The sequence below is a fragment of the Corvus moneduloides genome, chromosome 1, assembly GCF_009650955.1.
Source record: "Corvus moneduloides isolate bCorMon1 chromosome 1, bCorMon1.pri, whole genome shotgun sequence".
NCBI classification, from domain to species: Eukaryota; Metazoa; Chordata; class Aves; order Passeriformes; family Corvidae; genus Corvus; species Corvus moneduloides.
Window position 1 is genome coordinate 77,060,834 of NC_045476.1, and position 15,304 is coordinate 77,076,137.

The 15,304-nt window shown below is 38.0% G+C and overlaps 1 protein-coding gene across 2 annotated transcripts in view; it reads right to left on the reverse strand.

The window, feature by feature from the left end:
• GMDS (GDP-mannose 4,6-dehydratase) overlaps window positions 1-15,304 on the reverse strand; it is a 414,967-nt gene that overhangs the window by 345,174 nt on the left and 54,489 nt on the right. For both annotated transcript variants that reach the window (XM_032116667.1, XM_032116660.1), the window contains exons 2-4: window positions 8,136-8,180; window positions 4,325-4,412; window positions 737-846 (exon numbers count right to left, since the gene is read on the reverse strand). In XM_032116667.1, the coding sequence (XP_031972558.1) occupies window positions 737-846; window positions 4,325-4,412; window positions 8,136-8,180 (243 nt within the window). The remainder of the gene's footprint in view (window positions 1-736; window positions 847-4,324; window positions 4,413-8,135; window positions 8,181-15,304) is intronic.

Consider the following 15,304-nt stretch of genomic DNA (forward strand, 5'->3'; position numbering starts at 1 on the left):
TCATGCAGTATGAATGAGGAATAAATAGTGGTCACTTGGTAGTAAACTGACCTTTTAAAGCAATGTAGCTTAATAAATGTAAACCACAAAGTTACTGCCTCTACTATTCATTTTCTATCCTTTTGATGCAGCAGTACTTGCCAGGGTCAAATTACTAGTTTTTAATGAGCTCTTTTTATTCCAGTTTTTCTAACTTGATTTTTGTAATCAAAATCCCAAAAGTGTTGTAATACTGCAAGTAGTAGCAGAGCTGTTTTCCCAGTTTGTAGGTCAATATTTCAAAGAATATTGCCTGCATGAGAACTGGTATAGGCAAAGCCTTTCTAAAAGTGATGCATTCTGATAAATGTATTGATATTAAACAAACCAAATAATGTTGTTTTAAGTACTGCTTGGCCTGCACTGCATAATTTCTCAGCTAGGACTGATCAGCAGCAAAGCCTACAGCAAAAGTTGTTTCACGTGACAGAAAAACCAGATTTTTAAACATGGATTTTGTTCACAATGGCAGTTTAAACTTTTTTATTCTGACATCTTAATATATATTCAGTAGCAAACTCATGCAGTAATTTAGCACCACAGCAAACATTACTATCGTGACTGAAAGCAGTGTTTACCTGGTGAAGTTAACAGTTGTTAAAATGGCTATAAATGCTGCAGTCTAAAGTAATCAAGGTAATATACCAACACCACCACCACACATTCAGAATTCTCAGTGCTAGAGGAGGTTACTCACCTTGACATGGCTCTGAGCTCCCAGGTTGTAAATCTCAGAGGGTTTGACTTCATTAATGATCTTCACCAGGCAGGTGCTGTCTGTGAGATCCCCATAGTGCAGCTTCATGTCTTCAGAGTTCAAGAACACAGAGTTAATACACTTTAATCTCTAGACATTCTTGGTCCATGTCCTATTTCAGGTTAAGGTCTGAATAAATATTTATTGGAAAAAGTCAAGAGATCACTAGCTAAACTTGGTTTTGCTTGGTTTTTTTTCCTCTGCTTTAAGCACAAAATACATTTCCCCATAGGAGTAATGAATACTATTTCAGATTCTTTTTTCAATAGTCTTATTTATCTAGCAACACTTGTATCATTTGTTTAATAGCTTACACTTCATTTTCCCAGGTTGTATAAATAAGTTAAATGTCAGATACAGAATTCCAGTCACAAAAATAGGGCATTTTTTAGTTTGGGCTTCTAATCTTTCACTCAAAAATGTTTTAATAACTTCTTAAGCATCAATGGCTTTCTTCTCCTTCCCAAAACGTTGCACACATTTTAGTTTCTCACTGTAATTTCACAACACAACAAAAATGTGTAAGGTACCTACTAGATGAACACTTAGATAACATTACAATACAACCTGCTGCTTTTGTTACTACTGTTTTTCCAATTAAAAAAATACAGATACACACTGGAAGGGAATTTAAGAGAACAATTTAACTGTCAATGAAACATGCTTTGTGATACTACACATCAAAATACCACAATTGGTTAGATGCAGATGTTATTTATTCTTTCCTGACTTCAGTTTCTTTCTAATTTTTGTGTAAAAAAGTAGGTAAGAGCATGAAACAAGCTTCTGTCAAAATTTAAAGAGCAAGTTGCAATGATTTATCAAGTTGTCCTTGTTTTCAGACCCTGATCTGTCGAGAAGATGCTGCAAAAGTGAAATTCCCAACACAGATCTTTTTCCTTTTATTTTTAAAAAAAATTTAAAAAATCAAACAACCACACTGCTATTCACAGATCTTTCCAATAAAAAGTCATAACTATTAATGAATTATCTGTTTACATTTACTTGCTATATTTCTATAGATTTTCATTTGATGTTTATGACCTTAATAACTTTTTTTTTTTTGTCCTGAAATACCAGGTTTATTACAAGAGATATGAATCCACAGTAGATTTTTAACTGCTGTTGAGATATGTGAACTGTTATTATTTATCCTGGTTTAGGTTTTTCTTTTTTTTTTTTTTTTTTAACAGTATAAAACAGCAAGGAAGTTAACAGATCATGCAGTTCTCAGATGTTCAGTCCTGTACGTTCCCACAAAACATGTGCATGAGGTTCTTTATGTTGATAAAGTAATACAGCCATGGTATATTCTTGAAATTTGTTTTCACATCCACATCACTTGCAAAGGACATTCTGAAGAGACTTCAGACCCAGCTGAAGTTTGGCTAACAGGTAATGCTAGGCAGAAAAGAGATGCCAGAGCCCATGTTCCTCTTCCTACACCAATGACATGCAGTCCTGCCACCACCCCCAGGCCAGAGAGCAGTTTCAGAGCTTCCCAGGGGAAGGTGGCCTGCCAGCTAGGCTGACCGAGGCAACAGGGACACCAGCCCACTATTACCATAAATTTAATGCTCTCAAGGGAAGTACTTATTTTGGTCCACCACCAAGTCTTCAAAGCTTCTGGCCCAAATGGCCTTTCTGAAGGGGAGAAGGGAATGAAGCTATGTTCACTTCCTGACCCATGGGAAAGAGGTCTTTCAAGAGTGAAAGGCTAAGTGGAAAGACTTACTAGAAATGGGGTTTATTTGGTGCACAGATTTATAAACACAGATCAAATGTCAGAACCTTTGGGGTTTAGTAATATTATCCAATCTAAGAAAGTCCTTAGCAATCAACAGCTGGAGGGCTTGCTTTAGGATACACCTTGTCTTCCTTCCTGTGCTCCCTACTTTTTTCATACAAAGAGGTTCACTGTCTATGAAGAGCACCATCTTGCAACACGCGATCGATTCCTCACGGGAAAAACACAAATGGCAAAGATAAAATTAGGGTTTGCTCACATCAACCACTATTGCTTCTTTGCTTCCTCCAGTACTGCCTGGAAACCCATTGTTTCCAAACAGTTTCCATGGAGCAGCCTTTCCTGAGATTCCAAGTCCAATTCCTTCTCCTCCTCCCATTCATATGGCTGCATTCTTCAGTTAAAGGAAAATGAGATAAGTGGGGAAAAAAATTAACATCTGCTTTCTCTTTTCTTCCTTCCATCCCTTTCCTTAAATGTTTGTATATACATTTATTGTGATCTACATTGTCTTCTCAAATCACTTTTCATATTCACAAGATGGTCCTCACAATGCACAGGTTCCTGTTTGATTTCATTTTCTTCATTCTACCTTGTAAGCCAAGAATGCAAGTCATGGGAAACAGTTCTTACATTGTTCTTGACAGAAAAACAGGTTTCAGTATTCTTAGCAAAGATATTTTGTTCAATTCTACCCCTCTATTAATCAGATATTTTAATGAGCAATGTAGAGTAAGTAGCAACTAATCAGAGCAATACCATGTCAAAAATGAAGCATTAAAAAAAAAAAAATTACAAGCAAAGATCAAGTGAAATCTGTAATTTGCATTATATATGAAACCTGATTAAATTAGGCTCTGTTTAAACATGGTGTGAAGCAGACTTCAAAAACACCACTTATTTACACCATGGAGATACTTGTTGTTAACAATACCTTAAACTGGATTATTTAGGACAGCATCAGTTTGCACAACTCTACAAAATAGACATAGCATGGAGAACTATATGCTTGTTAATGTGCTCAATCCTTCTGCTGAACTGGAGCCATCTAACATTTGAGCTGTTTCTCACTAAGGGAGCAGTTAATTTCCTTTAAGATAAAATGAACATTTGCCATGTGTACTCTAAAGGTAATAATTCCAACTTTCCAAATTATCCTTGGTAACAGAGAACAAAGTAAATTTTGGCAAGGTTCCAAGAGCAGAGACTTTCCATCAGGAAAAGCAGGTATTCCCTTCCTTGGGTGCAGAAATTCTGAGGGTCCAAAGATTCATTCTTCCTGTCACCATTAAGAGCTGATCATGTCTTATTCATGCTCTCACTCAGGCTGTTTCCAAACCTTCACCTCCATCAGACACCATGGAGCTCATGAGGAAACACAAATGGATTACTCAAGACAACTGCCTCCAAAAAACCCATGTTTTACTATTCTAATATCTCAGTATTTTTAGCCTCACATAGCATTTTGCAGCCATTTTCTAACTGTTACTGCCCAGCTATGCCTGAACTCTGGCAGCATTTCTACACAGCACAAAGTGCTTTCCTGGGTCCCTCTCATATTTTCCACTGTTCAAAACTCAAACAAAGAAGAGTATCCATATTTCATGCCACACCTTCTTCAGAGAAGAACGGTCACTTTTCTTTCCGAGATAGAGCAACTAGATAACCCTAGCAGAAGAAAACCTGATTCCCTTCATGTTCCCAGGGATCTTTCTCCACCAAAAACACAGCACAGGCTAAATATAACATATACCACCTTAAATATAAAAGCAAAGTCTTACTTCCTTCAATGTGAGCTTGTGGGTTCTTATAGAGATGTTCAATCCGGCCTGTATTAAAAGAACTAGACCGACGAACGATGCCGTGCACCTAGGGATTGAACAAGGAAAAATACAAAACAAAAGTGCTAAGCATCAAGAGGAAAGCACTCACTACCATCACTCAAAATTTTCATGTACATAAGCCTAACCCTTTTATCAGATAATCAGAGCTCATCTCTATTCCTAAAGATGGACAGTTATCCAATTCACAAACATAATACTGGGAGATGAGGTCAGGTGCTGTCATATTTACTTTAGCACCCTTGAGTGGTTTCCCTTTCTCCCTTGTTGACACCAGTAGCAGCCCAAATATCACATACAGTACAGACGGCACACTGAATTGCCCCAGAGCACCATCCCCTAGTTAGTGAGACTTGACAACATTACTGGAGTTGAAGAAGCAATGTGTGAATGCCAAGAAAACCAGTGCTCCCTGGTTGTAGAGAAGTCCTTCTGCAGGCAGAGACAGGCACAGAAAAAGCAGCAGCAGGAGATGGGGCTATGGAAAGGACAGAACGGGCAGAGTGGAGAGAAGGGGAGAAAGAAGGGAGACAAGGGAAAGCAGGAGCAGCAGCTGCAAGGCCCAAATGTATTTTAAAAATGAGCTGTCATTCACTTTCTGGGGTGTTGGAAGAACAGCCAGAACAGTCAGTGCTGTTTTGTGGACCTCATGAGTCACTGTTCTCCAGTGGGTTACAAGAGACACAGACAAGCCTAAGGCTGAAACCCAGCTTGGGAATTTCCTTTAACCTGCCACGATAAATAAGCTGGTGAAAAAAGCTACACTGGTTCTGACTAACATTAAAGAAAAGAGTGTTTGTGCCTAATACATTAGAGAAATTGTTCGAACACTGACCCTGTTTCCTCCTGCCCTGTAAGACAGCCTGACGATGCCTGCTGCCAAAATTCATGTTAGCTTTGGTTACCACCTACAGAAGTTGTGCTTGCACAAATGAAATCAAGCTTAAGTATCTGACTGTTCTCCACCTCTCCCTGGCTTTTATTTCTGAAAGTGATCCCTTATACTCTGATGCATCCTACACTTGGTTTGGTAAGGCCATCCCTTTACTCTCCCACTTGATGTTAATTTTTGAGAATATAGCAGCAGGAACAGGCAGTGTTCAGGGTTTTGGTTTAGTTTGGGGATTTTTGCTTTACAAACACAAGCTATGGTTAATGACAAAGAAAATGTTTTTCATTTCATCTTAAGTCCAAAATTTAACCACGTATAAAGGTGTACATGACTGCAGATTGAGACCAATTTGCTGATTTAAGAATGACATTGTGGTGGCAAGATTTAAAAGAGCTCAATAACTTCATCTTTACAACTTACAAGTCAAATTTATGATGCCAATTTCCTTGCAGAAAATCTCTTGTGTGTCCTGTCACATTGCTTACCACATACCATGTTCTACAATTCAAACTAAACTTTCCAAAACTGAATAAAATATTTGCACTTTCAGGATCAATGAGGCACTGAGAAATGTGTCCCCCAAAAGAAATTTCCATCAAATAATGAATTTATGAAAATAAAACATGTAATTAAAAGCTCTATCAAAATAATTCTTTATAGATTCTGTGGATAATTTACAGGGACATGAAGCTTACAGAGAAACACTTTCAAAAAAAGACACTTTCTTAATAACTTCACTTTCACAAATGATGCTGAAAATATTTTGAGTACTCAAATGAACTACTATTTTGCCAGGTAAAATATCGGACTTTAGCAGTTTTAAAGTAACTAATTATTCTGACGGAAGCTAAGTGAGGTGCTCAACAATGGGGGATGCTTAGATTAAATATTATGAAAAAATTTCTTCATGGAAAGGGCTGTCAAGGACTGGAACAGGCTGCCCAGATAAGTAGTTGAGTGACCAGCCCTGTAGGTATTTAAGAGACAAGTAGATCTGGCATTTAGAGACATAGTTTAGTGGTGGACTTGGCAATGCTGGGTTAAGAGACGGACTGGATGATCTAGGAGGTCTTTTCCAATCTAAATGATCCCATAATTCTTCCAGCAAAATTAAATATTTTGGCTTAAAATTCTGATGAGAGACTTCTTGAGCACCCAGTTATCTATCTCTGAATCAAGTCATGCTGAAATTCATGTTCAACTGGACGGTTGACCAATAAGTCAAATCTTGCCAGCTCAAAAGCTTGATGAAAGATTGGACTTCCAAGAGCTTTATATCTGCTAATGACAGTGATGCAAACGTTTGACCAACGAGATGGGCTAAGTGGAATCATCCCAGAACTTCAAAAGATTCAGAACAGACAAACCCAGAGAGCCTGTTAAATCCAGCAATAACAAGAAAACATGCAAACCCTGGCGGTTTTTTTCTTTTCTTTTTTTTCTTTTCTTTTCTCCCACTCCTTATTCTGGTATGCACATACAACAGCAAGAAAACCTGCCAAATGCTTAATCCATGGCAGCAACGTTACCATAAGAAAACTGATGAAAGGTACCTTTGTCTGCATGGGACAGGTGAAATGCAAACTCTGTGACAAGCCAAAATGTGTGCAAACTGGTTAATCTAGTTAAGAATGTATCAGTGGGTTTTTCGCAACAGAGCCAGATCTTTAAACACATTGAAATTCACAAAAAAAAAAAAAAAAAAAAAAAAAAAAAAAAAAAAAAAAAGTCAAATGAAGCATCCCAGATAGGGAGGCAATCAGTTATCATATGCACAAATGGAATGGAGAAATAGTAAAAAAATAATCAATTTACAACACTGAAAAACCAACTTTCAATAAGCAAATCAATCAATAAAGCAAGAGAAAGGATGGAATAAGCAAGGCAAGATTAACCTGGTACAAAAGTATGGAAAACACAGACTGGCTGAGAAGAGACTTCTCACTAAGCTTTGAAGCAGTATTACAACAGAAGTAATAAAATTCAATATTAAAACAAGCCCTACCTTTTACCAAAACCCCAGAAAAGACTACATTGTGGGGAGATTAATTTGACCACCCCATTTCCTTCCATTATCATACATTTTGGAAGCATCTTTTATGACCAAGAAAGCAAATATTCTTACACTTATGCCCACATCAGTTCAAACCCATCAAATCATACCATAACAATAGCAACAATGTGATTGTTGTTTTGCTGGACCACAAGAAATGTGATTTTTGCCAGGGAAAATTATGCAGCAAGATGGAATCAGACTCCCCTTATTTCAAGTAAAAAGTAAGCAAAAATCATGTGCAAAGCAATAATTAATTAACCCAAGAGAAAATGTAGAAAGTAACCATACCAAAGCACAACTTGTTTGGGGTTTGTTGTTTGGTTTTTGCTTTAGGGTTTGTTTTTTTCTTTTTAAACAGAGAAAGCAAAATGCACGGTTTTCATTGCTGAAGTATAACTGCCAAAATAAAAGGGGCTTTACTGTGGAGAGAGAGAGAGTTGGGGAAAGAGAACAAACAAGAGATTCTTATTCCTTTATGTGGTATATTGCATCATAAATTATTCCCTAATTCCTTACAGTTTTGGCTCACACAGGTCGCTGCTTATCTGAGCTGGCGGGAAACATGCAAAGCAGCTGTACCCCGAGGAGAAGAGGGAATCCACCAGTGGACATTAGATGATAAATAGTACAATAACCTGGCATGATTACAGGCCATGCTGCACATTCCTCTCTGGAGTTTTGATTTGTTATCTAGGACTGGAGTGGAAAACATACACAGAGAAGGACAGAAGCAGAGGAAGTGGGCTGGAGCTGCAGCATCCAAACGACTCCATCAGCCTGTAGCCAGTCACCGAGTCACTCACCTCGTAGCCTTTTTCCAACAGGAACTCAGCCAAGTACGATCCATCCTGGGAAGAGTAAGATATAGGAAAATGTTAGAAACACATTGAATAGGCCTGGGAGATTTGGACCGCTTAAGATCTCAAAAGAGGGAAGAAAAAAACTCATAGTGAGTAGACTGGGTAACAAGCACATACTTTGATTTCTCCAGATTCATACACCAACCTAAAAATACTACAGACTCTCTGTAGTTAATGTTAGACTACGAAGCAGTATATTTTAAGATACTTGCTTACAAATGCTGGTTGAGAACTCCCATCTCTTGAATCTCTTCCCAAGTTCCATTATAAAGTGCCTGGGGATTATCTTTCCAAAATATCCTAACCACAGTCATTGAATTCGAACTATTTTGGAGATAGGGAAGGAAAAACATACCAAAAAAAAATAGCACAAGCTTGGCATTCTCTGCAAACCAACGTGCCTCTGTAGCACCTTGTCATGCTGGCATCTCCCTTGCACAGACACTCCTTCCACAAAGCTTCTGAAGGCAGCAATAATTCTGCCTTGCCTGACCTACTGAGTTTTCAAAAAAATCCCTAGCACACCTTATATTTAAATTACAGAATAAAAGCCATTTTCATATTTTATATATATCACTGAAGGTTGAGAATTTGGGTCATTTAATTTCAGGGATTTTTCTTTTTCTTTTTTTCCTCCTTTGAAATCTTTGTCAAACTTAAATGATTAAGCTCCTCAAAAGCAAATACTTTAAAATACATGCTAGCACATGTTTTCCTGAACTAAGAGGATTTTCCTGGCATGACAATTGCCAGGATTACCAAAACCAATAAGTCATACTGTCTTTATAAATGTGTACACACCATCACAAACCCAGCAAAGTTTACCCCTCCAAAAGAGTTCTCACTAGCGGGTCAGTGAATATTACCCACACACAAAGTCTGCAGCTTTCACTGACTTCTTGAATTGGTTGTTCCTTTAATATGCAAATGTATTCCACCAGACCCAAATGACTTGCTACAAAAAGACCATAAAAACAATGAGATGCCACCTATGCTTATAGGTTTAAACTGTTATGTGGATCTGTTCTGTCATGATCATGGCCAGAGATAGTTAAGAGCAAAACTAAACAGGTATCTCTCTGATCATCCCTTAAAAGCATGTTGCTCCAGAGAAAAACCTTTTTTTTTTACCTCAGTTTAAATGAACTTTTGTTGTCTCATAGACAGCCTAAGAAGAATAACACATTAAAGTAAGAAATTTTAGATGCACTAGGAGGCCCTACAGGAGCAGGGCTGCCAAGGGAAATTGCTTACTGCATTGATGGCAAAATCCTGGGGTACATGCATGCAAAATGGCACAGTACAGTGCACAAGGGGCCCATTGCTCTATGTTTAAAACTGCAGCATTAGAAAAAGAATTACTTTATGGTATAAATGCTTCATAAAGTCCCACACAGTCTAGAAGAGGTTGAAACCAAGAAAGTGTCAGCTTATGTTCTTCTCCCACTACATGTACCTGTGTGCGTGCACAAATCTTTACAGGGCTAGAGCCCTGTAAAAGCCGTCACCAGTCTATGACACCAGTTAATTGGGAAAATAACAAACCACATACCATGGCTTCACTGCAAGAATATGCACATCAAATGATAATAACAAGATTCTACTGAAAGGATAAACTCAAACAATATTCAATGGAAAATCTGGAGAAACATGGGCACCAAGGGCGAGATGACAGTTACTTTTAATGCTTTTGTCATTTTTTTCATTAGCAATTCCTCCAGGATTTAGCAGAGAGGGGAAACTTCCTAGTTCTCCTTGGTTGCTCAGTCCACTGCAGCAAACAAATATAAATAAAATTAAGAAGGAGGTGAAAAAGTGGGAGACCCAGAGAGTGCAAAGGAGATGAAAAAAGAAAGGCTGTGATTACCTAGCAAGTTGATGGGAAACAGACTTAACTAAGATTGAACCCTGTCAATAAGGTCTTGTTCTTCTCACCCAGGCCATTGCTCAAAGTTTCCAGTCGCCCTGGAACATTTTGAACCAGCAGTGGCACTTGCTTCCTCTGTGCTTCCTTTCCAGGTCTATCAAGTGATAGGGCAGGGCTTTACAATGAGTGGGAAACAGGCAGCAAGTGTGAAAGCTCCTGCTTTCTGGCTCTGGCACAGCACAGCTGATTTACTGTCTGGTAATCGCACACAGTGCAGATCCGCGCTGTCCTGCGCTGCGATACCGTATCGCACATGGCCCCGGGGTTCACGTTTCCCTTCCTTTTCTTTTCAGTACAGCGGCCTGTCAGTGTGAATGGCAATCACAACAGCCATCAAAGACTCAAAGAGTTTGCAGCTGGTAAGGACAGCACAGTTTCCATCTTCTCCTAATGAGGTCAGGGAATAAATATTAATAAATAAGCTCTGTAAAGTGGTTTAAAATTTTATCCATAGGAGACTGTATTACGCATATAAATTCTATTATCAAAGCTATTGATTTGCATTTATACTACAAATAGAGTCTTCAAGGTACAGGAATTCCTGAACCAGAAAAGGGATATTAAAGGAACTAGGTGTTAAAGTATTATATAATTAAGGTGCTATTATACTTTGAGAGCTTAGTTTTGCTAATGTAAAGTACCCAGCTAATGCTACTCAGTTTATAACAAATCAACAAAATATCAGAAGACAGAAGCACATCTCTGTGTGTGGACAAATCAGTCTTGAAAGAAAATTGCCTACAAACTGCCTTTAAGTAGGATTACAATGAGGCCTGGCTCCGTACAGATATGTCAGACCAGCTTGAACGATCAAAACAGTTTAACAAGACTGACTAAATAAACCACCTCAGTTAAAACAGCTCCTCCTCAGCACACTCTGGCACCTCAGATTTGAATCTCTGTGTTGTCTTCAGCCAAATAGTAGTTTGAAAGCTCATACAAAGAATGATACTTCAGCTGGCTTCCAAGACACAGCAGCAGGTTTCCAACTGCAGCTGCCTTACAACATGCCTGTAAAATTCCCAGACAAAAGAAAACAGCCACATAAACTAGTGTGAGACAACTTTAGGATGCAATATTTTATATTTAATACACTAGTTAATGTCAAGAACTTCAATAAGTTTTGACACGCTATCAAAGAAAAACACTTCCAACATGGTGAAGAAATTGAGACAAATGAGTTAGACAGTGCTTTGCCAAAATCATCTAGAATAAAAATAGAATCAAGTCTGACTTGATCCATGGGCAAATAATAGGATTATATATACAGAAAACTGAAAACAAGTGTAACTCAATAGCCTGTTTAGCAATCCAATCTCCTTTATTTTACACCGTTTTGCACAGGCAAGTTCCATTTGCAATGAACTCATTTGGGATTTATATTGACACATTCAGGGAAGGCTGCAAAAGTGACCTGAAATGCAATCCATCTTCATCCTCTTTCTTTGATGTAGCCAGTTCCAACACCCTTCCACAGAGCTCCTGGATTCAGGAACTAGGTAACGCCCTACCTGAGCATTCATTATCCAGAGGATTCCCTCTTCCCCACAGCTCCTCTCTGCTAACAAAGAGGAGTGGAAGTACTAGATGGATGAAGAAACAAGGGAAAAGAGGCCAAGGGGAAAAAAAAGATCAAGATGAGGAGGAATAGGGTTCTTTTACTACTACTCTTAAGGCTCCAGGAGAAGTATATGGAATGCTTTTTCAGAACAAGGGAGAAAGAATTAAAGACCTCACATAAATGATGCAAGTGTATTATGACCATACCACTGAGGAGAAAGGGCTCTCAGTTGCAGAGGAGTAATATAAACATTTGAAAAGAAACATCCCCACAGTATATCAAGTATTCAGAATTCATTACACCTTTGAAAAAAATGTGTAATAGTTCTCCACATACCACGGACGAGATCAAAGATGCTTATACTTATAAAATTCAAAATTGATTGAGGCTAGTGCCATGCCCTTAGGAATAACTACAAAGGTGAGTTCGTGGAAGTTCAAACCAAAGGTGGCGTGTCAATTATCAAGGCCATTCTCAGCAGTTCTCAATTCATTTTGAGCTATAAACTATAGCTGTGCTCTGCTGAAGTTTTGATAGGTTCAGTTAATCTGTTTGGGGGAAAGTCTATAGAAAAAAAGAGGCACACTTTCATCCATAGGACACGTGTTTATTTCCTGAAGGCACCTTTCTGCAACAACATCGCCAACAGTGCACAGTTGCTATTTTCATTTAGCCTTGTTGGAATGAATAATCCATCCTCCCATTAAAATCTACAGAACCAGTGCCACTGGTGGCCTTGCACAATGAATTGTTGGTTCATCAACTTTTGAACTTCTGCACAGCTAGAAGCTAATGCTATTTCAGAGACTTATTCAACTGGAGTATGGAGACAGATCCTTTGGGAGAGGAGATACACACCCCTCTAAAGCAACATCTAACTGATTTTAATAGCAGTCCGTAACAACCATTCATTTGCTCATAGCACTCCAGAGCAGTCTTCCTTAAAAATGAAAAATCCATGAGAGTAATAAAGTAAAAAGTTATTTTTGTTGAAAAATGCATACTTCTAATAATTTCCAGTGATTTACAGAGGAAATCAGTCATTTTTTACAGATACTATAAAAAGAACAGTGCTACACTTTGTCTTAAGTCTTCAAGGTGATAATCAAGGTAAAGCATTAAAGCATTCATAAAAAGTTCCCCATACTGAAAACAGGAAAAACTATGAACTCTGAAGTATTTAACTGATTTATTAAAGCTGCCACCCTCCAGATGTAGTAGTTATTTTGCTATTTTGATTTGTATTCTGGCCAAGTAAGAATATAAAAACAAGTGTCCTTTTGTTCCTGCTATCAAAAGTCAAACGGCAATCAATGTTAAAAAAATACAATCTTTGCTTTAAAAGATTGTCCACTTAATCAAAAGTCTTGTAATTCATTAACTGCAGTGCAAAAAATGAAATTAATCAGGAGGAAAAGGTAGTAACAACAAGGAAAGCATTCTACTTGTATTACTCTGTTCTTTTCCAATTAAGACTTGTTTAAAGGCAAAAGAAAAGCAAAGTTGCTTTGGAAAAGTGAATCACTGTTATTTCCTAGCCTGAGCTCCATCTGACCTCATGCACCATTCCGCTGGTAAAGTATTAAGTTATATTAAGAGTTGCAACTGCAGTTACAGAAAACAGCAATAGGTTTTTCTTCCTCTCTCCCTCCCTCCAGTTGTCTTTATCTAAAACAACATTATTCACATGATCAATATTTATAGCTATTCTACTGTGAACCTCAGCATGGACCCCTAGCTTAAAAAGTAAAGCTTACACCACTCTAAGGCTGACACAAGCAGAAAAAACCTCTGTAATTCAAGTTTGCTCCTTACCAACCAGTCTGGCTTAACTTAAGCCAACAACAGGAAGGTATGTCAGTTCAATGTCATTGATTTTTTTTTTTAAGTTGATATTTAAATATATAAAACCTTTAGTCTAAATCCCATATGATATTCTACAATAATCAAACAGCTTGTATCTATCACACAAACCTCCCCCCAACATTTCAGCTTGGGAAAAACAAATTGCACCAACAAACTGAGTATATAAGTTTTTTTCCTAATTGCAGGAACCTGTGGCACATAGTGTGTTATGTCCAAGCGCACCACAAATTTCCCAGTGACAACAGTCAGGTTCTTGATAGCTTTTTAGAAAAAAAACCCTAAAAATCATGTCCCTAAGCTCTCAGGTGTGGGCTTTAACATCAAGATACTCAAAATAACTGCTAGTTCTCAGATATGTCCGAAGAACTATTACTATAAAGAAGAATAGACTTGGTAGAGAGCCTTCTAAAACTTTTAAAAGTTATGAGCCACAACACCTTAGTTTTTTCTTCAAATATGAATGTCTACTATTGTATACTAATCTATTAGTACACTAATATAAACCAAACCAGTTTGGAATGCTGAATTTGAGAGAAACCCAGCTATACTTTTCTGTGTCACTAGTGATTGGAAGAATGTGTCTATAAACATGGAAATGCAAATCATATGGGCAACATACCAGACAAAAATTAAAACTTCTAGTGTATGTATGTAATGGGAAACCCATAACAGTTTTAAAAGTCACAAGATTATTGTTTTGCACAACCCTATTTCTTCAGAAAGGTACTGGTATCAGATGGTCTTTCACCCTTCCGAAATTGCAAGAGCAGCTCCAATCAGCAGCAGCTATGAGCATTTTGGATCTGCCTACCCCCAGAGTACCCAGACTAAGCCAACAGCCCCATTAGGTAACTCACTGACTCAGGGGGAAACCCCTCAATATGCAACAAATGCAAACTAACACCAAACACTACCCAGTGGAAACCCAAACGTACAAAAACCTAGTGCAGAAGGCATAGAAACCAGGAAACCCAGGACTAAGCTGAAGGCTATGCCCCCAAAAGAGTAAAACTTTGACATCAAAATTTCAAAGTTCAGAATTGTCACAGTAAAAATCCATAAAGCCCTGAAATTTTGGGTTCAGAGGAAATTCAGTGTCTTTTATGTTTAGGCAAATGAGTAATTCTGTGAAGTGACACCAGGAAGAAAAATGTGAAATCTTGGCATGCCATCTTTAAATATCCTAGAGTGGAAAACCAATAATAGCAGTAATAACATGGCTATTATCGTAACCTGGGGAGGCCGCCTGAACTTATGACCATAGCTCAACACCCAACCTACCAGAAATAATGGAGTCATCTCACTCCTAGACAGAGCCACTTTTTTTTTTTTCTTTCTTTCTCCAGCAGCCTAATGCAGCAGCTGAGGTTAAAGCTGTTTTCATTGTAGCACCAGCCTCTCACACTGATGGCTCAAGCAGGCTTTCTGCCACTCCTGCTCACCTCCTGAGTTTGTTACTTTAAGTTTAGCTCAAGACGTTGTTTCCTAAGAGTGCAAGGTCAGTTATTTGAGACAAAACAAAACACTGCACTTGCTATCTTGTTTGCATGAGATCAAAGCCTAATAAAGGAGAAGTAAATGCAAGTAGACCAGGAAAAAGCTTTTTAATTCATTCTTCTGAACTCAGCTTTACATATGGACATCATAATTTTGTCTGAAATGTAGTTTATTTACAGATAAACACAAAACCAGAAAGCATGTTCCAGTTGGAGGATAGAAGCAGTGCACAGTAACCCAACTCTTATTTTCTTAAAAGTT